This window comes from Nannobrachium achirus (assembly GCF_963921795.1).
Source record: "Nannobrachium achirus genome assembly, chromosome: 12".
In the NCBI taxonomy this organism is placed as follows: domain Eukaryota; kingdom Metazoa; phylum Chordata; class Actinopteri; order Myctophiformes; family Myctophidae; genus Nannobrachium; species Nannobrachium achirus.
The window spans coordinates 20,917,764-20,944,822 of NC_137832.1; the positions used below are offsets into that span (position 1 = coordinate 20,917,764).

The following is a 27,059-nucleotide window of genomic DNA, read 5'->3' on the forward strand; positions in this document are numbered from 1 at the left end:
TGCGGCCTGTCATGATTTGAGGCATTTTGTTCCAAACATGTGTTTTGCAAAAATGCAGCTGCTGCAATGTGAAAGCCAATGTAAGTCATCTAGGATGGAATATGAAAATATGAAACATCGGACAGATCAGACTTGATCACTTGACTAGAGAGATACTCTGTACTGATTTGCGTGATCTTTGGAACACATCTGAAGGGGTACGTTTTTCTAAGTTTTGGACAAAATCTGTAGGAGTGTCCAAAAATGTGTTTTGCACAAATCCGCCTCCTGGTGGCGCTATAACAGGCCCATGCAAGAAATTGGGGGCAGAGGTTCTGCTCTGGCACCCAGGGAGTGTGCGTGCACATTTTCGCTGCCATCGTGACAACGGTGCCAGAGATTAGCTGTCCACAAACAGACGGAAGGACACACACACTGACACAAAACATAGTCTCGGCCATGCCTACTTACTCTACATCGGCTATTTGAAAATAGGCGATCTGCAAGCTCACAACGCGTGCCGTTGTGAGCTTGTAGAACAGCTATTTAAAACAAATATTGAAATAAAATGTGGAATATTTGGTAGATTTTTGAAACAAATACATATTACATATACATATTAATTTGGGGGTCCGTGCCATGAAAATGATAACCACTGGTTTAAACAACATCAAGAAAGAAGCCCAAAACAAGCAACTACACTTTAGAAGCAAGCCCTCCAAAAAATAACCAATATTTACAACGACTTTACAGAAAAGCCCAAGCCCAAAGTCACATATAATAAGCAGACACGGTAACACAGACAACAACGACGAGAAGAGACAGCTTGGCGTGGCGTACAGACAGAGCACTGCAGTGGAGCTTGATTCAGAGTGACATTTGGAACGGCTGGCCTCACACGCAAACACCACACAGGCGACAGACAGTTTCTTTTTTCCTTTTTTCTTTCACCAAGACCTTTAAAACAGGAAGCCAACGCGTCTCTTGGGTCATTTAAAATGAGCACCGCCGAGTCCATTTTCAGAAACCAAACCCTCAGCTCACCACCACCCCACACCCTATTAAAATGAGACCACAGGCAGAACAGAAAGGAAGAGATGGTACTCTTGTCTGTTGAATTTCAATTTAACTTTTATGTTCAGTAGGAATTTCCTGATCAAATCACCCATTAACTGCCTTTATACTAGGAATCCTATAGGTGATATTATTGTTTATCGTGATAAAATCCATGATAATCGTATTGTGTAGATTTAATTTATCGTGATATCGTCCTCTGTCATGCACTGGGATCAATTCACCTTTTATCTGCCGAGCTGCATATTATCTGGTACCATTTAAACCCTCTGTTGGTAAAACGTACTTATAATATACGTATGTCTTTTTTTTCACTCTCTACCAAATCTCCAAATCTCTGTAGATCGGTTATGATCTATCCAAAATTGCCGATCTACAGTACAAGCTCACAACTAAATCTGCAATTTTTTGGCAAACGTTCCGCCCCAGGATAATGGATGTTGGGGATATTTTGATTATCGCGATAATATTGTAAATCGCGATTTCTTTGGTCACAATAATCGTGATATGAAATTTTCATATGAAGTCTGTCCTTATAGTCTCTAGGGCAGGGGTCTTCAACGTTTTCAGGCCAAGGACCCCTTAGTTGAGAGAGAGATGAAGCAGGGACCCCCACAACCTGTTCATAGATTCCATATAGTGTCAATGTTTGACGGCACAATCATCAGTGTATTTTGGATTCATGTCAATTTGTGTTTTCAGATATTTAACCGCTTGAACCGTCAATACTTAATATAGTTGACCTTTCACAATGTACTTAGTCTGCTCTTTTTTTCCCCTCTACACCAAACCTCTTTGCCAAAAATAGCCAATCTACAAGCTCACAAGGCCTTGTGAGCTTGGGGAAAACTGTCATGGACACATACAGTAACTGCTGTTAAAAATACAAATGACAGCAACATGCAGACATTGAGGATGCTTTAACACCTGAACCGTTTGGTCTGTGTTATTATTCAAACCCTGGAACATTTCGTTGGATAGTGTGATTAGCATGGACTGGTGAGAACGCTCATTTGAACTCTGGTGCAGACATATATTAACCAAACGTGGATCTCGGGTTCGCTTCCATGTGCACCAGGTTTTGGTTCATTGTAGTTGGGAACACAATCCAACCAAAAAACAACCCATGTGTATATGATTCTAGTGGACATGCCAAACATAGACAAAAATAGATGTTTCAAGTCGAACTCAGTCTCGAGTCCATTGTTAAATGAGTATCTCTTGCATACCTCTTGTCTCTCCAGCACACACATACATAGAGAGAGGGAGACACATAGATACACAAATCTGCTACAATCCTTGTGTTCGCTGACTGTGGCCATGTACTGTAGCTTCTCAGCAGCACCTTACAAATCCCCTATCAGGCGGCCACTGTGATATAAGGCTCTCTGTTCCTGTGCCAGGGCAGTCTTTAAATAAGCTGCCAATAAATAACAGCCATGTGTCTGTGACTGACCAGTTTCACCTTTCATGAGACCATGACACAGCTAAAATCCTGTGTTCATTTTACTCTGAGTGTAAAGATTAAATAGTTCACCCCTTTCTATACTGTACAGCCGGTCTTCCCTTCCCGTGTGTGTGTGTGTGTGTGTGTGTGTGTGTGTGTGTGTGTGTGTGTGTGTGTGTGTGTGTGTGTGTGTGTGTGTGTGTGTGTGTGTGTGTGTGTGTGTGTGTGTGTGTGTGTGTGTGTGTGTGTGTGTGTGTGTGTGTGTGTGTGTAGCTAATCTCACAAACCGCACATCGTGTCTGTGTGTGTACTGTAAGTAATCATACTAACCAATCAGTGCCATATTTCTTGTACACACTGCTAGTAGGCCACAGAGGCAAAAAAATAATACATATATTTGTGTGCATGCATGTATACTGTATGCACATGTACCGGCATATACTGTATATACAGTACTGTAGCTGAAATGTAAAATCAGCACCAGTGGAAAACATGTTGGATTAAGAGACAAGTTGACTGGTTACCAGTGTGTCTCAGAGTGAGTGAGTGAGTGAGTGAGTGAATGAGTGAGTGATTTGTTGTTGGCCAAAGATTGGTTAACCACAGTCATGTGCTGATTTGGAAAACGTATCTCCCGTGGGTATTATTTGTTCTCAGCCAAGAGATCTGATTAGCCAAATACGGCCAATTAGATGCAATCAAGTTAATTCACATCTGCTGAGCAGATTCCTGTGGCATCCACAGAGATATGTAGCCCTGTATTCTTTTTTTTTGGGGTGTGATTTTGTTTGCTTTTTAATTGAACACAGCTTTAAAAACAACAACTACTCAGTCAGTACATAGTATAATGATGCAAACCATTGTATAAAAATCAAACTTCGGTTCGAAGTGAAGCGGTGAATTTTTATTCTATGTGTACTAGAGCTTTGAAATCAGTGTTCCAGATCTATACATTCTGTGTTCTAGATCTATACTTTCTATGTGCTTTAGTTCTATACTTTTATGAATTCTGAATGATTGAATGATTTTTGATGATTGAATCTATGGGAATCCTCAAAAAAACAGGTACGGGACAGACATTCTCACTCCTTGAGAATCTATGGGAATTCTAAAAAAAACAGGTACGGGACAGACAAAGCCACTCCTTGGAAGCGGCTTTCACTGCTTCAAAAACCCAGACATCCTTGACTGTGATCATGGGCAGTCTGGTCCTGCTGACGGTGCAAGAATGTGTCATATGATTGTCATGCTCATAGAAACATAGGCTGACAAACAGCCACAAAGGCCATGCACATCCAGAGCCATATAGGCTGGGTGCTGGACTAAAGGTAATCAACAATAAAAAAAGAGAAAAGGTCCGCACACCAATTTTCAATCATCATCATCATATCCACTATTGTTGTTATAATCAACCCCAGTGATAATTACTACTGATTTGATTTGATTTGAGTTTATTAATTCATGCTTGCAGTGGAGCCAGGGCCCCACTGAAAAACGGCAGAACTTTACAAAATACAACAATAAAAATATGTAATAAGCAAGCAATTCATGAAGTTTAAAAATATTCCATGGCAGCAGAAGTAAGAAACATGTATCAGTTCATGGTGACCATATTGTGTTTCTATAAAGTGTCATTATACAGCCTAACTGCGGCGTACAGGGTAGAGTTTTTAACTCTGTTTGTTTTGGCCGTGGGCCCTGGTTCGTCCAGCTCATGTTGGTTTCTGAGTGTCCTGGCAGTGGAGCTTCCTCTTGTTTGTGGTAGCAGGTCATGTAGAGGATGTTGCTTCTCATGCATGTCCCTGACCAGCTTCACTGCAGCCTCCTCCCTCCTGGTCTGGAGTGATGGTAGGGGTTGTGAGATGTTACCAGCTCTCCTTCTAATAATTTTACAGGCACGTTTCTGGACTCGCTCTAGCTCTGCTTGTTGTTTTTTAGAGCAGCCCACCAGGAGCACTGAGCTGTATTCCAGACACGGCCTGATGAGAGTGGTGTAGATGGTGATGAGGTCATCTGCAGGTAGTCCGTGTCTAGCCATGACCGTGAGATAGTGCAGCCGCTTGGAGGCAGTTTTTACTGTCTTCTCAATATGCACATCTCCAGTCAGGTTGTTGTCAAGGTGGTATCCTAGATACTTTGTTGTTGTCACAACGGGTACCTCCTGTCCCCCCAGCATCAGCGGGGGAGGTTGTGGTGGGTCCCGTGCAAAACATATCCGGAGTTCCACTGACTTTTTCCCATTGAGCATCATTTTATTTTTTGCTGCCCATTCGTCCAGCCTTTTTGCCTCCAGGCACATTGATGTGTCTGACATGATGTTGGCTATGGGGATCGCTCTCGACAGCCCGATATCATCTGCATATCCAACATCAAGGGTGTCCTCAAACACAGCATCCCGGGTAGCCATGTAGAGGAGGAAGATATAAGGGGAAACTACCCCCCCTTGTGGCACCCCAGATGTAACCTCAATCCAGGGGCTGTGGGTTCCATTTGCCACCACTCTTTGTCTCCTCCCTGTGATGTAACTGTGTAGCCAGGCTATCAGAGATGGGCACAGTTCCAAACCTAATATATTTTGCATCAGGGTCCCATAATCAATCCGGTCAAAAGCTTTAGACATATCTGCCAACAGTACTCTCACCATTGTTGGTTTGGAGTTGGTTTCAGTGAGCCAGGTGTGCATTGCTCTAACTAAAGCCGTTGTGGTACTGTGCTTGGGAAGATATGCATATTGGTTTTTACACACGTTGAGCACCGTGGGCATAAGCTTTTTCAAAACAAAACGTTCTATTGTTTTCCCTACACAAGAGGTTAGAGAGATGGGACGCCAATCTGAGATTGAGCCAGGGTCTTGACCTTTGGGTATGGGACAGACATTTGACTCTTTCCATATTTCGGGAACACACCCCTGTTGGTAAGAGCAGTTGGCCAGATGTGTAATGACCGGAGCCAGGTCCTCTGCCTGTTCCTTAAGCAGCCAGGTTGGAATACCGTCCGGCCCACTTGCTTTCCGGGGGTCCAGCCGAGTAAGGGCTATCTTCATCTCACCTATGCTACAGATGTCACTTTGTGTAGGAGGTCTTGGTAGGGGAAAAACACAATAGGGTGTTGTTTTGGTCCATGATTTGGCAAAGAAGTTGTTCAGAGCTTCTGCAGCTTCGTTTTCTTCTACTCCCTGTATTGTGATTTTAGCATCAGGTGATTTGGTTCGTCCTAGGCCTTTATTTATAAAGTCCCACCACTCCTTGGGGTTCTTTTTCTTTAGATTTTGCATTTCATTTTTATAGTATCTTGTTTTTGCCTGGTGTATTAGTCTTTGGACAATGTTTCTATTTTTCCTCCATTTTTCCACATTTCCCCATTTGTTATGGGCTTTTTGTCTTTTCTTTATAGCCTGCTTTATTTTCTCCGTCATCCATGGTTTGTCCGCAGTTGTTATTTTTTTCTGTCTCACAGGCATGCATATGTCCATCGCTGTCTGGATATAGTTGTTAAAACTTGCTGCCTTGGCGGTGATGTCCTCAGCCTCATAGACAGCAGACCAGTCAGTCATAGCGATGCATGTTGCAAGAGCCTCTTTTCTTTCTGTTGTCACTAGCCGACCCCTCCTCCGCTTCACCTGTTGTTTCTGCCCTGTTGTGTTTATTGGGCTCAGCACCAGACACTTGTGGTCGCAAGTGTCTGTCAGGGGGGCGAGGGTGGTTGGGGGGCTATAGAGTTTAGCCATATTTGTAAAAATCAAGTCCAGGGTTGCCTGCCCTCGAGTCTTACTTTTAACTATTTGTCGAATATCAGGGTGGGAGGAGGTTAACATTTTTGTGGGTAAATTATTAAAATCTCCACATAGATATAGTCCCATTTGGGGGGAAGATGCTTTGATTGCATCTATAGTATTTATTAAATACTCCAGAGTTCTGTCCTGGTACAATTTTTTATTTGCCCAGGGAGGGTGATATAAGTTCCCCACTATAATAGTTGAGACACTGCTGGGGGTCCGACGTGGTTGTAGTTGAACCCACACACACTCAATGTCATCACACTCCAGATCCTTTCTCCTCTTTGACGGCAGTCTCTCATGACAGTACACGGCCACGCCCCCTGCACTTTTTTCATTTCTGTCCAACCTTCTGTCTCTCCTGAAGAGTTTGTAGTCCTTGACTGACAGCGATTCATCTGGAATATTTTCGTGAGCCCACGTTTCAGTAACGCATCCGATGTCTGCATCTAACGTTTTCAACATGAGTTCATATTCATCCGTCTTTTTAATGATTGACCTCGCGTTGCACAGAGTTAACTTTGGCATCCGCGGTATCTCTCGTTCAGGTTTTACATAGCGTATCTCAGACAGGACGCTCTCCCGTTTCCTCATGTGTTTAGGATTCGGTCTGTGTCCTTCTACGATTGTTATTTTCTGCCGTCTGTTCTTACCGGCTTTTGATCCTCTTGCCCGGCTTCTTTTGCGGATTATCCCGATACTTTCCAGTGTTTGTTTTATATCTCCATTCAGCTGGGCTGCGCATTTCCTCAGACTCATGAGGAAGTGCGGCGGGTATTTGCGATTATTTACTCCTTCCATCTCCATTCAGTTTTACTGATGGCCACGCATGATGCAAAAACAGTTTACTGCAAGCTGCCTTGAAATAAAAACTCTAAAAAACTGCTAAAACCAATATAAAATACATAAAATGTCGAAGGCACACGCCAACGAAAAACACATGCGGCTGCCTTAGTTACAGCGCCACCCCCTCATGTGGCGTACGTGTAGGTGTGTCTAAACTCTTCCAGTGAGCCAATGTGCACAATACCGTAGCCAAAATGGAGGATTTACAACGGGTAGCGAGCTGTGCAATGAAAAGGGTATTTTTCTCCACTGTGGATACGTTGATGCTCGCTCAGGGCACCCGAGTGACCGAAGCCCTTGCCACAACGTATACAGGTGTGGACACCAGGTGCATCTTAAACTATCCCACATACTGAAACGCTTACCTGTCTCATACCTGTGTATTTGTGTTTTGTGCCAATTCTTCTCTTTTTTTTAAAGGGACTACACCATGAATTTCACATTTTCATTTTTTTTTCTTGTTTTTTGGTCTTCCCAGTGTCTCTTGCAACACCCCCCAATTCATTAACTCTAAGCCTTGCCTTTCATTTCAGTGATTTTCTGAATGGGCTTGTCTGAACGGTACTCTTTTGAAATCTGCCCACAGTCTAGGTCAGGGGTCCTCAATAGGCGGACCGCGGTCCATGTCCGGACCGCGAGGCACCGCCGTCCGGACCCAGGACGAATTGTAGAAAAAAAAAAAAAAAATGTTTCCACGTCTCGTTGTATTCATTCACTTCAGCTTCATTGCAAGCGCTGTGTGTGAGAGAACCAGCGACGCGCTGATTGGCTGATGCTGGCCACAGATTATTATGGGTTGTCATCTCTATGACAACGACACGCTGCTAGGCTGACTGTTAGCACCTGGGTCACTACAGTTCATTCCACAGACCACGGAAGTTTTCGGAGCTGCAGCCTGAGCCTGCAACACTAGTGCAACTATACGCAAATCAGTGGGGTTCATTCACGCACAGCATCAACGTGAATACGTTTGCAGGATTGTAATCTTCTCTCCAGAGAGTTTGTCGCGATCGACGTGCCTCGGTCGCCTCTGTCTTTCTGCATGGATATGCAGCGACGGCATCGAGCATAGCTTGCTGCGAGCTACATGAAGTAGCCTGCTCGGCGTGCTCGCTAGGAGCCGCTTCGTCTCCGATGCGCGGCCGTGACACCTTGTTTTCAGATCGATATTCACGTTGTGACACAAGCATAAATTATTCGAAGATTATCCCAGTTTGTTAAAAGAAACCAGAGCGCAAAATATCTCTGCTCCACTTTGATTTACTACAATCTGTTCTCCCTTCTGCTGTTTCGTGTACTGGAAAAATCAAACCCAGTTTGAAGTGAGTGGTGGATCCAACCTGATGACCAAAAGGCTAAAATCTCCCCCATCCAAGGGGAATTCCCCTTTTAGGCTAGTGGCTAAGATGTTGTCTTTCCATGCAAGGACCTAAGACCCTTTTAATAAAGAAAAAAGACACACACACACACACACAAAATATATATATATATATATATATATATATATATATATATATATATATATATATATATATAATTATTATTTTTTTTCCGGACCCGGACCTGTTTCAAAAACATATTTGTGGACCCTCAAGATTTGTATTTGAGGACCCCTGGTCTAGGTCCTTGGGGCAGAGAAGGGGGCTGTACTTTTTGGGAGGCTATATTGAGACTATGAGGTGGGCAGGGTAATGGTGCTAAAATTGGAATGATACAGAGAAGATTAGCATGGTGCCATGCTAAAATTGGAACAATACAGTGTATCGTTCCAATTTTAGCCCAAAGACAGCACCCCGTTGCCAACAAAGGGCATTTTGGTATTGCATCTGGGATGGCTTGAAATTAGAGACAGACAAAACATGAAATGTCAATATCTGAGTGGTTGTTTAGGTTAAAACCTGTATAAAACCGTATTATGGACCAATATTTATATAAAATCTATATTTTTAAAAGCATTGTGTGGCCCCTTTAACCCATTTTTTGTCGTTATGCTAATTCCTCACACATGTAGAGTGCACAATGAACAATTATAGCAGCAGATGGGGGCACAGGAGAGGATGCTCTAGTGAGATTTGATCCCAGATCCGTCAAGACGTGTAATTATGTACAGAGACAGCCGTCTCACCCACTGTGCGTATCAGTGCACCCAAACAACTGATCAGCTTAAGCAGACAATCAAGTGTGCTTGATGAAAACTAATTAGGTGCTTCCCACTGGGAGAATGAATCCCCATATTTAAACGTGTGCTCATATCAAGTGCACCACGGACATGGTTTACTGCTTTCCTCTCATGTAGGTGCATGTATGTTTATGACGAGTGCATGGTGAAAGGTAGCTCTGGTCCAGAGAGACCCGTCGCTAAATGACTAGACCAGGATTTCTCAGCCCCTGCGAGCGCTCAACTTGAGTCAAAATAAACTAAACTAATTCACTACTCACCAAACCAAAGGTAGTTGTGCGTTGTTGAAAGTCTATTCTCCGTGGTGGGAAACCTCTCAGCACCCCACCCACTCTGTAAAATACATTATTTTTGTCATGAAATAAAACGTATCCGACTCGACCGCCGCTTATTTCCGGGTTGTGAGTGGGTGGGTGCGTTTTATTTCATGACAAAAATAATGTATTTTACAGAGTGGGTGGGGTGCTGAGAGGTTTCCCACCGCCGAGAATAGACTTTCAACAACGCAAAACTACCTTTGGTTTGGTGAGTAGTGAAGTAGTTTAGTTTATTTGTTGAGCGCTCGTAGGGGCTGAGAAATCCCGGTCTAGTCATTTAGCGAGGGGTCTGTCAGAGTAAACCGGACCAGAGTAAATCTGGACCAGTGCTAGGTGAAAGTATAATTCTTCAGGCTTTCCATGGACAGTGTTGTGATTAAAAGAACTAGGGGTGGGACGATAAGCGATATTATCGTATATCGTGATATAAAACACTCATGATAATCGTATCGCGGAGATTTTATTTATCGTGATATCGTCCTCCGTCATGCACTGGGATCAATTCACTTTTTATTTGCTGAGCTGCATATCCAGTACCACTTAAACCCTCTATAATTGGTAAAAGGTACTTATAATATACATACTTGATAGTCTTTTTTTCACTTGTTACAATAATCGTGATATGACATTTTCATATCGTCCCATCCCTAAAAACAACAAATCTTCATCACAAGAGAACATGGAGAAACATAGCAAAGGATCTTGTACACACAAGTGTCACACTAACACACAACGTATGCACAATGCACTAAGCACAGGGGAGCGCGTCATGGATATGGAACACAACATAAATTAGATTTACTTTGATCTTCATTGTGGGTTTAGTTCTTACAACTCGAGCCAAGATGTTGCCACACTGCATAATATATAATGACAGCCTTTGTTTGTTATAAAACATGTACACCGTTTTGATGAAACAGCTGTTCACTGAGATTCTACAACTTCCCCAAATTAAAAAAGTAGCAAGTAACAATTACTCTCTCTCCTAGATACCAAAAGGAGTAGTTGACATGTTGTGCTTATTTCTACAGGGGAATACTGAACAACCACAAACATTTCACATACAGTATTAAGCAGGTACTGTAGATCAGTAGATAATGTGGGGGTCCCCACATTATTTTGGGGGGTCCCCAGACGATTAACTTAATGTGCAACATTGTTTTCTCACTCAACAGTAAAGAAACCAACATAAGGTTTAAGACTTTAAGTACTATAGAGGGTATCTGCACATTTCTAAAGTGACAATTTAAGGACCTTTTAATACCACTAAAATGACAAATTAAACATTGGCCAAATTGTCAAATATTAGAGGCAGAAATTGTGAAAATAGCCGATCTACATTTGGCGTTGCGAGGCGTTGTGAGATCTGCTATTTTCACAATAGAACCGTGTTATAGAAAAAATGATACCTCAACTCTTAGTGCTCGTAAGGTGGGGGTTAGGGTTAAAATATGTTAAAATATGATTATTTTTGGGGTCGCGGCCTGAAAAGGTTGAGAACCACTGCTGTAGATATCCTCCCTTCCCTTCAGAGCTCTGCAAAAGCTCTTCTCTGTTGACTTGCTTATAGGAGGAAAATGGAATGTACCACCAGGTAGTGTGTCTGTTTCTGAGTTCTGTGGCTCGCAGCCCTTCTCTGCCTCATTGACCAGTGAACACAGTTGTGTACAGAGCCACCGTACAGTCAGACGTTACCCTCTGTCCTTCCCTACAGTATGTCTCTGTCTCCATTCCCCCTACCCTCTGTCAATCCCTGTCTGTTGCTTTCTCTTGCTTTTCTGGCCTTTAGCAAAGTAACATGCAAAACAGGACCACCTCAAAATCATAATAAGCATACATTTCTTACTGTATATAAGCCTAGGGGTGGGCGATATGGAAAAATACAATATCACAACATTTTCCCAAGCTGTATCACGATACACAATTTTATCACAATTCTTTTTCATGTTGGTTTGTATGGTTATTTTTCAAGTTACTTAACAGTACAACCACCTACAGTACAAGGTAAGAAAAACTAAAAGGAAAAGGAGTAGCAGACCATTTAGACCAGTGGTCCTCAATGTGGGGTCCAGGGACTCTTTGGGTTCCTTTTGGGAGGTCTAAATTGATCCTTACAAGTATGAAACCAAATGGACAATGGACCCTTAAGCGTTTATTCAACAAGATTTTTTATAAGGCTCCCTCATCGTATCACGATACGATATCTCTGAAAAGGCATATAGTGGAGACATTGTATCGTCTCAACGATATTTATCACCACATCGCCCACCCCTACATAAGCCCCCCCACCACCTCTCCATTTTCCTCACTATCCAGTGATGAACATCATCCCTATTACAAATGCAGAGGCAAATTTCAACGTGAGGCCATTACTGACCTGTCACTCTCTCGATGCAGAGAGTGTTTGATGAGTCGCTGATCAACGAGCGTTATCAGTTGGTGCTCAGATCTTATCAATGTTTATATCATATTAGCTGCATAAACAACCCCAGCTCTTTATCCTGTCTATTACAAAGAAGTGTCACTCGAGCACTTCAGTGTCATCAAGGCAAAGTCATTGCGGGAACCGGACCTACATGTAAGATCCAGGATTCTCAACGTTCCTTTAAACTCAGGGATGTGCTGGCCATTGGGAAAAGCGGGACAACTCCCGATGGTTGATTCCCGGCCGGCCCAGGCCGGCCATTAGGAAAAAATTAAAAATAAAATGTTGGCCTTCGTTCCATTTTGGGGGCTGGGCGGCCAACAAAGTAAATCGTCACTGTCGGGCATAAACCTCGTATCTCCAAGTTTCAAATTTGTTCATTTTTTTCGCAAAGCAAAGCCCTGCTTCATCATACAAGGCCGTTGCACAAAAGTAGTGAAAACAGCAGATCTACAAGCACACAACGCCTCGCGGTGCGAGGCGTTGTGTGCTTGTAGATCGGCTGTTTTCACTAGCTTAAATCATTTTTAAAATGGTTTTGGACATACAAGGTTTCCACCCGACAACGACGAAATATAACTCATGTAATTGGCCCACTGGCTTGTCACTTGTCATGATCTGAAATGGCAAATCTTTGAGTAGCAGCAGTGCTATAGAGAGATCTCACTCTATAGCACTGCTGCTACTCTCTCTCTATAGCGCGCAATGACTCTCATCGATTCTCTTCCTCGTGACCTAACTGTATGTTCATCACTCTGTTTTGTCCATCCTTCCTTCTCTCTCCGTCCCTCCTCTCTAGAGTCGGCTACAGATTGTGGTGTAAAAACAAACTCCAAAACCAGAGGCTTGAAGTCCAAATTTGGAGTACAGCTTGGCCAAACCCAGACATTCCTCATGATTTTCCAATAATAATTTGTTAATACCTAAAAGTATTTTTGAACAATGTTTTTATTTGAGCCATTTATGTTTTACTGAGAGAGGACAGTGAAAAAATACACTAAAGTGAGGTAAAAATAACCCTAAAGGGCGAGGTCACGCTGAAACTGAGACTGACACAATATGTCCATATATGGGCATTCCCAGATATAGGCTTAATATTGATGACATCATGGATCTCCATATATGTGTATAAAAGGGACAAGGACGGAATTAAGTGTGACTCGCGTCGCGACAACCACACTGGTTATCATGAGACTGACATAATATGTCCATATATGGGCATTTCCATACAGTATATTTGCTTACTATTGATGACATCAGGGATCTCCATACAGTATACAGTATGGGTTGCTGTGACGCACCGTGACGCAAGTCACACTTGCACATGAATTCTGTCTTGGACATATATGGAGCGTGACATGAGGCGTGACGCACGTACGCATGGCCCGACATGATCTGCAGGTTTTCATACTAAATGCGACCTACAGTCGCAATGAGCTGCATCTCAGACAGAGGTTTGTTTCTCTTATGTAGAAAACTACACAGCTTCAAGTGTTCAAAAGAATTGTCACAAAACATCAAAAGTATCACAACTTTAGTTATAAAAATAAAAGACATGATTCCGCAGCAGCAGAAACAGTTCATGAGGCAGGAATCGACAAGTTCAATAAGGTCTATGAACCTGAGCTTGACCCAATCCCAAATGTAATTAAGCAAGATATTTTACACAACACGAACCGAGTCCCGCTTGCATCCAATCCTGTTGGGTTGGGATATAATAATTAACCTTCTGCCCAGTCCCTCCAGCTTGCCCTGCTCTGTCCTTGCTGAGCAGAGGTCTCAGGTCTGTCTTATGAGGACTTAATCAAAATGAGAGTAATGTTATTCCCAAAATAGACAAACCATTAGGCCTAGTTATAAAAGTGCTGATGGGGAGCTAATATCTCCTCATCTGTTTATCATCACGCACCGTGATAAAGATATTGAGGAGAGAGAGAGAACTCCAAAAGTGCTTAATCGCATAACCCCACTCGCATAAGTGGGGGAAGCAGAACGAGTAGGCCGACCTCGCTCCCAGCTATGCCATGGGGAGTGGGTTGGGGGGCGGTTACAGTGCACCTGACCCCCACCCCAACCCACACACACATACACACCTCCAAAATGAGCATTAACTACTGTACCCAGAGCATTTCGAAATTGCATCAGTTCTGTGTCCGGAATACACCCTCATGATTTATTCAGATATTACTCCATTAATTCAATCTAATAGAGGGCTCCGAAGCAGAAGGGTGCAGCAGCCTATGGGGGGATAATAATCTCTGGACTCATCACATACTGTAGTCCTCTGGTCGAACTTCAGGCTATTATATACAGTCTTAACACAAGGAAGGAGACAACAAGAGCATGTAAACACAGCGCTAGACAATAGCTGGGTAGGCACGGGCAAATTAAAACCATTTATTGTCTCGCTATCGTCACCAGAAAGAAAAAAGAAAAGGTTCTCTCTTACCGCCGCTCATCTTCCTCCTCTGTCTCCATTTCTTTGTGTTTATACCCGGAACGTGAAAAAACTCATTCCTTTGTCTGAAGAAACGTACGGCACAGCTCTTCGATTCTCTTGAATAAGGAAGTTTATGGAGGAAGCTCACAAGAGGAAGTGGTCTAGTGGACAATGAACAAGTAAAGACAGAAAACACACCCAACTAGTGACTAGTCACTATACTTTCTACTCACTCCGGAACTAAAGCACTATGTTTTAATGTCTGAACTCTTGAGACTGTTGATGCTGGGGTAGTTTTAGCGCACAATGCATTTCACATGCCTTTTACTTTGTGATTGGTATTGCTGACAAATAAAGTAGGACCTTGAACCGTGGCCCTTTGTATTGCGCGATACCTAGTATAACATACAGTACAACAATTCAAAACAGCAAATCTCTAATGGCATCTGATTCACAGATACATACTGTACAGCAGGGGTCTTCAACAGGGGGTCCGGGACCCCTAGGGAGTCCTCAGAGTTACTACAGGGGGTCCTCCAAATCTTTGTGTGATAGAAACTTTTCTTTTTCTGCTTTTTTGTACTAACCACTTGAACCCTAGCGTCCATATTCGGAGAACTTTAGCCAAAAATAGCAGATCTACAAGCTCACAACGCATCGCACTGTGAGGCGTTGTGAGCTTGTAGATCGGCTATTTTTGGCAAAGAGCTCTGTGTAGAGGGGAATAAGAGCAGACTAAAACACAAATTGACATGAATCCAGAATACACTGATGATTGCGCTGTCAAAAGATGAAACTATATGGAATCTATTAACTGCTTCATCTCTCTCTCAACTAAGGGGTCCTTGACCTGAATACGTTGAAGACCCCTGCTGTACACTATGTAACCCGGTCTCACAAACAACTAACTCTTTCTAGTTTATAGCTGATAAATGATATAGACAGTCAGGAGGTAATAAGACAGTAAATTGACATGTAAACATGAACCAGCAGATGGTGCCACTGCATATAATCATCCACATAGTGCTGAACCTGAACAGACGCATACCAGTCCATATAGGCAACAAAAACAAAATGTCCTTCTTACTTTCATTCAATAAAGGTTTCAGCTTTAATTGCGACCGTAGGTCGCATTTACTATGAAAGCCTGCAGCTCATGTGCGTCAGTCACTCAGTCAGAACCACCACACTTGCATATTGATTACGTCCTTGTTCGTTTTATGCCCATATATGGAGATCTCTGTCTCGATGTCATCAATATTAAGCGCATATCTGGGAATGCCCATATTTGGTAATGCCCATATATGGGCATGTTCTGACATCACATTGTTGACTATCATGCAGGGGTCTGGCGTCTTACTACTAGTTTTTATGTCTAGTATTATGTTTCAGGTCAAAACCCAAAAGAGAGATTAGATGTTTGCCTGGGACCCAAACTAGTGAAAATAGCAGATCTACAAGCTCACAACCCATCACTTCGTGCAGTGTTGCAAGCTTGTGTTGTGTAAAACTTTTGTTTTTCTAATTTATGGAATTTCTTCGATTTTTCTTTTATTTCTCCATGAAATTACTGAAAAAAATAATTGAATTTCTTACTTCGTTGGGCGCCGCGTCCATGCCGTGAAAACATTTTGGGCTATGGGTACAAGGATTCACTGCGGGCCCCCCATGAATGTTAACTATTGAAAAATAGCAGATATACAAGCTCACAGCGCGGCACCGAGTGCCGCGCTGCGAGCTTGTAGATCTGCTATTTTTGAAAAATTGTGAAAATGTGTGCAAGAAACCTATGTTTCCATGTCAGTGGTGCTCACACTTTTTCATGTCAAGGACCTCCGAGATGATATGTATTTGGCCACGGACCCCCATGTCAAAATATTTAGTTCCAGAGATGCATTTTGCCACGCTACACCATCATACGACGGGACTAAAAATGATGCATAGCTCCAGCAATATCGAGCCACAGGGTGTGGGGGCGTGTGAAAAAACCGTCAATATCTGATGTTTCACATACTGCGTGTGTGTGGGTTCCTCCGGCACATCATCTGTCTGAGGTAAGTGCTTGTGGGAATGTGTGAAGGAATGCAATGTTTCCTCGCGCGCTCGCTATCGTGATGCTGCGCGCGGGTTAACCACACTCATCCTGTGCGCAGAGCCACTCGCCTGGGAACCCACGTAATCTGCCTCACCCCCTCTGTCGGATTTCACACGTTCCCTGCGCTCGACGCGCAGACATGAAAAAAAAATCACATCACACCCAACTCCACCGAAACCATACAGTCTTAATAGAACAACATGACATTCTTAAAACAACACTTTGAACTTTCAATTCCTAATGGGGTATTCTCTCCCTCTCTCTCTCTTTCAGGCACGTGCACACATAGACATCAAAGGGGGCTTGAGCCCCTGCCCTTTTATCTGTCAGTAGAAATAGAATTGAATGGAGTTTTTACTATGGTGAAAGAAATGCAAATGCCCCCTTTCCATGCCATATGAAGGCAGCATTCAAGAGAATTGCCTTGTCCAATCTCTCCTCAACTTGAATGCAGAATCTTATTTTGAAAGAATTGCCCTCTCTGTGTAGAAATGCTGTATCTCCAGTATTGACCTGATTATGCTTAGTTCAGTGTGGTGTCAAGCACCGAAAATATCCGACCTCCAAGCTCACAACGCGTCGCAGCGCGACGCGTTGTGAGCTTGGAGGTCTGCTATTTTCGATATTTCCACCAAAAGGCCCTTTTAGAAATATCAGCCCCTGCCTCTCTTAACATTCTCTGCACGACCCTGCTCTCTTTACACACACCCGCTACACACAAGCCAGTCACTGCACGTGCAGTCGTGCGCGCGGTCAAGTTCGCCATACAACAGTTTATCCCCCGATTCCCCCCACATCCACTGGAGATGAAGAAAGTTCATGCCCCTGCTGCTATGGGGAGCAAAAAGTGACATACATTTCCTTACTGTGCAACCGAATCAGGCCAGGCAGCCAAAGTGAAAGTGTCTATGCAGGGGCGTCACACCAAATTCTGGGCCCTGGGTACAAGGATTCACTGCGGGCTCCCCATGAATGTTAACTATTGAAAAATAGCAGATATACAAGCTCACAGCGCGGCACCAAGTGCCGCGCTGCGAGCTTGTAGATCTGCTATTTTTGAGAAATTGTGAAAATGTGTGCAAGAAACCTATGTTTCCATGTCAGTGATGCTCAAACTTTTTCATGTCAAGGACCTCCAAGATGATATGTATTTGGCCACAGACCCCCATCTCAAAATATTTAGTTCCAGGGACCCCCAGAAGCAAAATTTTAGTTACAAATGTCCGGTTAAAAAATACATATATTCAAAGATTTGCACACAATTTCACAACTTAAAAAAAATAGCAGATCTACAAGCTCGCAGCGCGGCACTTGGTGCCGCGCTGTGAGCTTTTATATCTGCTATTTTTCAATAGCTAAAGTTGCTAGGGCCCCTCCACCTTGGGCCCTGGTAACTCAGTCCCACTTTCCTCCCCCTTGTGACGCCCCTGTGTGTATGTGTGGATGAAGGACAGCATTATCCAAACACACAGTAACTGTGTCTCTCCCCATGAGCAGCCGAAGGAGAGAAACGGAATCAAATTAGACCAGGAGAGTAGGGTTTATTTTAGTAGAGAAAGCAGGATAGGAACGGAGGAATCGGTTACGTTCTTCTCCTCTTCACTGAATCGTCGTGAGGTCAGAGCGCCACGCTGAAGGTACCATTTTTCTTTGGTCCATTATTCATTCTTCCCCAGTGGTGCTCTGCCTCCATGGCAAATACAGTATGTTCCCACGGCTTTATCAGAACACGCACGTGCACGCACGCACGCATACACACACAGTCACACACACACCACACCACACCAAGTATCACATGCACATCCTGTATAGAAGTACAGTTGACACATGCAAACATACACTCAGTCACAGTCAAAAACAAACACATACCTGTACAGTACAGTACAGTACTATAGATGGGCATTGACACAGACAAACTGTAATATAATAACTACATGCTGTAAAGACACATGGCATATAGGCCCACTTGCATTCGCACAGTGAAATCCTCAGCATGACTTTGATGGAATCACTTTTTGATGCTCTCCAAGTACAATTAACACTGTTGATGTGTTCCGACTGCCAAGAGCCTGTGGGTTGTCTTGGACAGTCAGCTGTCCTTCAATCAAACATTGCAGTGGTCACTCGTTCCTGTAGGTTTACACATTATAACATCTGAAGGATCAGACCCTTCCTCACCCAGGAGTCTGCCCAGCTCCTTATCTAGGCCCCCTGATTTTGTACTTGTCGTGTGTGTGCGTGCGTGTGCGTGTGTGTGTGTGTGTGTGCGTGTGTGTATGTGTATGTGTATGTGCGTGTGTGTGTTAAGTGATTTTGAGGGCTGTGGCATGGACACATTTGGGACGTTTGGGAACCCCATATACTGTAGACACAGTCACAGACTCACACACACACACACACACACACACACACACACACACACACACACACACACACACACACACATGCTGACACAAGTGACCGTTATTACACACCCACCCACCCACCCACATGCACACACACACACACACACACACACACACACACTGCAATATTCTTTACACAAACGTGCATGACACAACTTCCATGGCTGCCAATTCCGGCGGCAACGACTGAGTTTAAAAAGCAGAAGCCGCAGACTGAAGCAGAAGAGTTGCAGTATTTCACGCGTATTGAGGTCAACATAAGCTCATTATCATAGAACACCATGGCAGACGCACACATCATAGGAGCAGAGAAAGGGGACAGTTTGCCACAACAATCAGGCATGGGAGAGGATCAGGAAACTGGAACGGCTCAGCAGTCAACCAGTACAGCTCTCCCTCTGCACATCCATTGATCAACCAGTTAACTAGAGTAGGCATAAATCAGCAGAGAGCAGATTGAGAGAGATAATGAGAGATGAGAGGGGGCATAGGGCTGAGGGAGAAAAGGGTTACAGTAAAGTGCAGTACATGCAGACTGAGGCGAGTAGCAGGGATGGGACGATAAGCGATATTATCGCATATCGCGATAAAAAAACACTCACCGTAATCGTATTGTGGAGATTTAATTTATCGTGATATCGTCCTCCCCCATGCACTGGGATCAATTCACCTTTTAATTGCCGAGCTGCATATCCGGTACCACTTAAACCCTCTATAATTGGTAAAAGGTACTTAATAATATACGTACTTGATACAGTCTTTTTTCACTCTCTATCAAATGTCTTTGCTAAAAAATAGCCGATCTACAAGCTCACAACACGTCGCAAGTGAGCTTGTAGATCTGTTCAGCCCCGGGATAATGGATTTTGATTATCGTGATAATATCGTATCCCTAGTGAGTAGACAAGCAGAGGGAAAGATTGTCTGTTTTCCTTTCTACTGTATATCCTCCCATTGCCAGGGCTGACCTGCACATTCGCCCCGATCGCAGCATTACACCAGTGCCACGAGAGCGAACAAACACGACTATTGCAGACTCCACAAAACCCTATAAATTGGTAGAGGTAGGGAAAAGGTATCATCGTTGTCGGGTGGAAACCTCGTATCTCCAAGTTTCAAATGTGTACATTCTTTCGCAAAGCAAAGCCCTGCTTCATCATACAAGGCCGTCGCACAACAGTAGTGAAAACAGCCGATCTACAAGCACACAACGCCTCGCGGCGCGAGGCGTTGTGTGCTTGTAGATCGGCTGTTTTCACTAGTTTAAATAATTTTTAAAACGATAAATGCAAAACCAACCGTTTTGGACACACAAGGTTTTCACCCGACAACGACCGTATGCATTTAGTGCTTCGTGAGCATAATTACCCCGGAGGGATGGAGCCTCTGGCAGCGCCCATGGCGATGCTGCGCTGCGTGCCGGGACGGTTCAGGTTGTTCTGCCCGTTGATGGTGAGGGCGTGATGGTGGCCGTGGTGGGCAGACGGAAGCGACGGCATCATCACGGGGGAACAGGGGAAGTTGGCGGCGCACAGCAGCGACTGCACCTGTTCAGCCTTATTGGCCTGCCCTCCTCCTCCTCCCCCCGTCATCACGCTTATGTTGTTGTTTTTCCCGCCGGCCACGTGCGAGGAGGAGGAGGAGGACGAGGGGGACCACAGAGAGGTCCCGGCGAAGGTGTTGCTCTGCCGCACCGTCGTCATGGTGCCCGCCGTGCCCCCCGCGGCGCCTCCCCCCGCCCCGCCGCCGCCGCCGCCGTGCAGCTTGCGCCTCTGGGACGCCAGGATGGCGTTGGAGGCGGCCCGGGTGCTGTTGACCAGGATGCACTGCTGGCAGGAGCAGGGCTGTCCGGAGCTGGCCCCCACGGGCCACGACTGGGACTTGGGGATGGAGCCCATGATCAGCGGGTAGGCCAGGTCCATGCGCCTCCGCAGGCGCCTGTTGGAGGAGTTCAGGGTCGATCAATAATCAATGAGAGAATGAGGAGACAAGACAATGTATTAGGCAGTGTTGATTTCGTTGACTAAAACTATGACGACATCTTTTTTGTCTTCTGCATTTTTTCAATGACGAAAACTAAATAAAAACTAAGCTGTGATGACTAAAACACTAAATATATTGACAATTTTGTCAACAAAATAAAAACTAGACTAAAACGTTAGGGGGGGACTAGTGGAGAGAGTAATTTTATGTTTGGTTGCTCTCAGGTGTTGCATGCTGAAAATAGCCGATCTACAAGTGCTCAACGCGTCGCAGAAGTGTAAAATCAGTCATTACAATGCCATCAAGGCCTGCCAAAATACATTTTAGTTGACTAAATCAACTGTAGATTCCATTTGTACACTGTCAAAGTTACAGACTAGTAAGGGTCCATTTAGACCCCCCTAAAATAAAGAGAGTCCCTGAAATCCACTTTGAGAACCACTGATCTACTCTAATAACATCACACATAATCAATCATGATAATATATAATCTAGTACACGCCTCTTGCGCTGGCTCTGCCGGTTGGTCTGGGCCATGCTGTTGAAGTCCACCAGGTAGGGGAAGCCCAGCGAGGTCAGGTCCAGCCAGGGGTGCTGCTTCTCGTAGGCGTTCTGGATGGTCACGCAGATCTCCATGTCGTAGGGCGTCCACGAGCCGCTGTCGTTCTCCCACTCCCACACCACGCCTTTCCCCGGGGCCGACGACGGCTCGTAGAAGTTCCGGTGCACCGGCCGCATGGTGCCTGGAAGACGAAAAGAGACGGGACACGAGAGAGAGAGGGGATATGAGGTCAGAGATGGTTACAGTACAGCAAAAGAGCGTGTTAAAAAAGAGCATGTTAAATTTTGGGACCTCCCAGGGGGGGGTCCCAAAATCTTTTTTTTTTTGGGGGGGGGGGGGGGGGTCGCTGTTAAGGAACTCTGCGCGTTCCTTGACCCCACTTTGTGGCCTTTTCCACCGGCAAAGAACCAGTTCTGGTTCTTTCTCCCGCCTATGGGATGAACCAGAGGTGAGCTTTTCCACCAAGAACCGTAAAAGTTGGTTCCAAACGGGAACCACAAAATCCTTGGTTCTTCTGGTTCAATCATGGTTCAATCTGGTGGAAACGCAAGCCGGTTCGCAAGAATGAACCAAGGTTCCAAGAAAGTTGAACCGGCACTGGTTCTGGAACCGTTTTTTTGCCGGTGGAAAAGGCCCCTTTAAGAACCACTGCTATACCCCACAAAGTACTGGGACACAGACCCCTTTTTCATCCATAATGCCAAAGTGAAAATGGAAGCAACAGTATATCAAACATTGAAATAGGAATTTTAAAGAACAAATTGAAACCTAACTATTAGTTTGTGTGGCTCAGGGGTGTCATTAGAACACGGAGGGTTCCCAGTTCGATGCCGGGCTCCCACAGAGTTGGCGTCGAAGAGTCCTTGAGCAAGACTCTGAACCCCTAGTTGCTCCTGGTGAGCAGGTTGGTGCCTTGCATGGTTCCCTCCGCCATCGGTGTATGAATGTGTGTGTGTGAATGGGTGAATGTAATGCACAATCTATGTAAAGCGCTTTGGATAAAGGCGCTATACAAATGCACCATTTACTATTTTATTTACCATTTTGTGTGTGCGCGTGCCCGAATGTGTATTTCTACCTTCACCTTGCAGTGATGAGTGCTTTTCCCACCACTGCCTGACTGTGACTGTTTACCCCCACCCCCCATGGCCCCTGGACTCCCACCTCCATTACAACACAATTACGCTGGTCACATGGGAAATCAGGACACCTTGGCCCCATCCATCTCCCTCCGCCTCACATCAGCAAGGGTATCCAAGCAGCCCCCTCCCCCGCCCCGCCTCCACCACACCCAGCCCATCTCCCCCTGCCCTCCGCCCCCTGCTTAACCCATTCAGAACGGCTACACATCATTGCGTAACATTATTTTATGCTTTAGCTATTGAAAAATAGCAGATATACAAGCTCACAGCGCGGCACCGAGTGCCGCGCTGCGAGCTTGTAGATCTGCTATTTTTGAAAAATCGTGAAAATTAGAATTTTGACCCGATTCTATAAGTGTCTTTTGAATCCTTCTAAGATTTTTTGAAAAACCTATGTTTCTATTGTCAGCAATCTGGCCGGCCATCGTCAAAGAAAAGGTCCTTTTCACTTAACTGGAGCTCTGTTAGTCTGTTCTTGAGAGACTACTATGTCAGAGGTTCTCAAACTTTTTCATGTGAAGGACCCCCAAAATGATATGTATTTGGCCACGGACCTCCACTCAAAATATCTAGTTCCAGGGATCCCCCAGAAGCAAAATTTGATTTACAAACGTTCGCTTTAAAAATACATAAGATTTGCACACATTTTCACAACTTTAAAAAAAAAACAGATCTACAAGCTCGCAGCGCGGCACTCGGTGCCGCGCTGTGAGCTTGTATATCTGCTATTTTTCAATTGTTAAAGCAGTCAATAATCCTAGGCCTAAATGGGTTTTAATTTAACGGGTAAATGCACTGGCTCCCTCGCCACCAGCAGCGCCGGGGCACGCTGATAATGGAGGCCGCGGTGGAAAATGTACTCGAATATTTTACTTAAGTAAAAGTATCAATACTGCAATGTAGAAATACTCTGTTAGGGTACGGTCACACCAAACTACCTATGAGTGTGGATTCACGATTGCGCCAATGTATTTCAATGAGAATGGAGCGGTTTCATGCCAGCAGAGGATTTCTGCAAAAAGAAACGCTCCATTCTCATTGAAATGCATTGGCGGAATGGGGAATCCACTCTCATAGGTAGTTTGGTGTGACTATACCCTTACAAGTAAACGTCCGGAATTCAAAAAGTACAAAAGTATTGGCATCAAAATGAAAATAGCAGATCTACAAGCTCACAATGCGGCGCTGTGATGCGTTGTGACCAGGGCAGGAATTTCAGGGAGGCCATGAAGGCCATGGCCGCCATTGCCCCTCAGTTTGGCCTTGTGCCCCTCAAAACAATGGCATGACCTGAGGCCACTGTGGCCTTAATGCCCCAGGTGACTGTACCACTTTCTCCTTTCTGTCTCTTTCTTGTCAATATGTTGACACCAGTGTCTCTTTCTTCTCATGTAGACAACAGTGTCTTTCGTTGAGATTCTCAGCTCTATCCCTTATCGCTATAAACCTCTTTGCCTTTGTTCTCTTTACTATTTTGAAAAACATTTTAAAATACTTCAAATAGCCGATTTACATAGGCACATTGTGAGCTTGGAACCAGGTAGGATGTGTAAATGACGTCAAACTTCGCAGCTCTATTAACACTGACATTAAGCAAATGATTACTGACCGGTGGATGATGTCAATGTGACAATTCTTCTCACTGTCTCTAATTATCTTGTGTGCTTTGTAAAGTTCAGAACCATCATTTGGAAAAAGTAGAAAGTGAAGAAGGTAAGGAAGTAGACAAAAGTTCAGAAATGGCCATAGAAATAATAACAATAATTACACTTGACTTTTAAAGCAATTTTGAAAAATGGGTTATGAATTGCTCCATCTACGCCTTCTCCTTCTCAGCTTTCGTACTTACTATCTTTTTTTTTCCCACTTCAGTCTACATTTCAAAATCATCCTTCACCCTTAAATTCAATGAATTATTTCAATGGACTAAACTTTGTTTTATTTGATGGCCTTCCTGCCCTAGCATTTGGCCTTTGTGCCCTAAAAGAATTGACACCACCAAAGGCCAAATGGCCGTGCCCCTAAAACAATGAAATTCTAGGCCTGGTTGTGACGCACTGTGGCTATTTTCAAAAAGCCAAGGTATAAAACAGGGCTAAAGTGGTTAACGTATGTTTTATAACATTATAATTTATATCTGCAAAGTAACTAGTAACTAGCAACTTTTCAAATAATTGTAGTAAAATTAGAATATTTGGATCCGAGATGTAGTGGAGTAGAAGTAAAACTATTGGAAATTGGAAATACTCAAGGTAAAGTACATTGTGTTTAAAAGGGAAACCACCCATTTTCAACATTGAACCATGTCATTAATATACCTTTGAGATGTTATGTTTGGCTTGCAAAGTACACCGTGATGATGTCATCACGGTGTACTTTGCAAGCCAAACCCCCAAATCAATCCTCCAGTTTTAGGCAACACAGAAGGGGGGAGACCTTTTTCTTATTTTCACATAACAACTCAAAGGTATATTAACGACATAGTTCAATGTTGAAAATGGGTGGTTCTCCCCTTTAAGTAGGCCTACAGTACTTAAGTATATCTACTTACAGTAGTTACTTTACACCACTGGCCGGGTTGATACCGGAGGGACGTGAGAGTGTGTAGAGGAGTGAGGATGGATGAATGGGTGTGAGAAGCAGGGGGTTGATGGGGGCTGATGGTGATGGTGGTGATGGTGCACCTCTGGTCAAATAGCCCAGCGTTCGTTGGCTCCAGATAATAAAATGCATCAGCAGAACGGGCTGTCTGACCTTGAGTCTCTGCTGCAGACTTGTGGTAAAGGACTTGGCACCACGACGATGGCTAATCTCATTTGGGTGCCGCAGCTGAGAACCTCAGCTCCCACACACACATATACAGTATAATATCGTCGTCGTCGGGTGGAAACCTTGTATGTCCAAAACCGTCCCGTTTTGTATTCATCATTCATCATTGTGTCATTCATCATTGTGTCATTGTGTCATCATTCATCATGGTGTCTTGCACGCGCGCCCTCGCGCGCGTGCAAGACACCAGTCATGTTCACCCATTTTCAACTTATGGTATCTTTATATAATTGGTCCTCACTTATGCTCATAATAATATGGTACCATTTTTGTCTACCCGATCTCTGTCCTTGAGGAGGGCTGTGGACAGTTCAGCTACCCGCCTACCAGTGACATCAGAATGATAGAAACGGCAGAATTTCTATTCCTGGAAAGTTGGTAGCATACTAATAGAAGCCATTTATCTCACATTAATACAAATACAGAAAGAATCACACCAAGTGTGAAGCGAGCGGTGCTTTTTACAAGTTAATTGTGGGCTTTCTTCAGTTGTCCCATCCTTTGGCACCTAAAACTAGTATTTTGTTTTCAATCTACAAAGTAACAAGTAACTAAAGTTTTAAAATAAATGCAGTGGAGTGAAAAAGTACAATATTTGGATCCGAGATGTAGTGGAGTAGAAGTAAAAGTATTGGAAATGGGAAATACTCAAGTAAAGTACAAGTACCTCAAATGTGTGCATGCTATCTGAAAGAAAAATCGGCCAAACCGATAATATAGCTCTGGCTCAATCACTCATCTATTGATTTCTACTGAATACTGAGTGCTGTGATTGAAAGGCTGTTAAGCACGGCACAGAGTAGACTTTTATTGCTGTTGTCTCCTCCGGGGATGCATCAGGTTGCCCCACATTAAACATTCACTCTCTCTGCAAAGCTGCATGCAATCCAGCTCAAATCAATGGCAGTTCAGCCCCATGCAGTCCTGCTCAACGGTACGTTTAACACGGGCCCTTATAAATATTTGAGGACGTGTCGATGTTTTATTCCTGCCACATCAATTTTGAGCTGCTCGACTTCTGCGAGCCAAGATAAACAGTACCTCTCTCTCCTGGAAAGGCCCATTAGAGTGTTAATTGTTCTTGAGCGTTCGAATGGAGCCAAGTGTGTGTAATACGCTTTGCTAAAAGATATCCTATAAACAGCTCAGAAGGCTTTAAGGGCCTGTTGATTGGCAATCAAGTTTTTCCTTGTTGTAATAATAGCTCAGGCTGAGACTTTCTGGCCAATACTCCTCTACAGCGTCTATCATTCAAACATTTGGGCAAAAACCTTTATGTATGGTATACATGCTCATCTTTGAAAGCCACCCTCTCCTGGTACTCACCCAGTTTTGACATGCAAACCACAGAGAGCTTGGCATAATAAACACGGTCACCTAGTTGCATTTCTGTGGTAGGAGTGTTGGCGGTTGACTAGTCTCGCGTGGCCAGACTGCTGTTGCCTCCACGATTAACAAATGCTCCCGGCATACAGTCTGGGAGACGGAAGTTCTAACGACGAGTGCGAGATAAAGCGGATGTGACTAATGGAAGTCCTACTGGAAGCGTTGTCTCCTTTCA

General features: G+C 44.1%; 1 protein-coding gene across 1 annotated transcript in view; it reads right to left on the reverse strand.

Annotated features, from left to right (window-relative positions):
• dtx1 (deltex 1, E3 ubiquitin ligase) overlaps window positions 1-27,059 on the reverse strand; it is a gene marked incomplete at its 5' end in the record, with an annotated part of 103,052 nt that overhangs the window by 19,560 nt on the left and 56,433 nt on the right. The window contains 2 exons of the mRNA XM_080738993.1: window positions 20,351-20,920; window positions 21,468-21,708. Coding sequence (XP_080595119.1) covers window positions 20,351-20,920; window positions 21,468-21,708 — 811 coding nt within the window. The remainder of the gene's footprint in view (window positions 1-20,350; window positions 20,921-21,467; window positions 21,709-27,059) is intronic.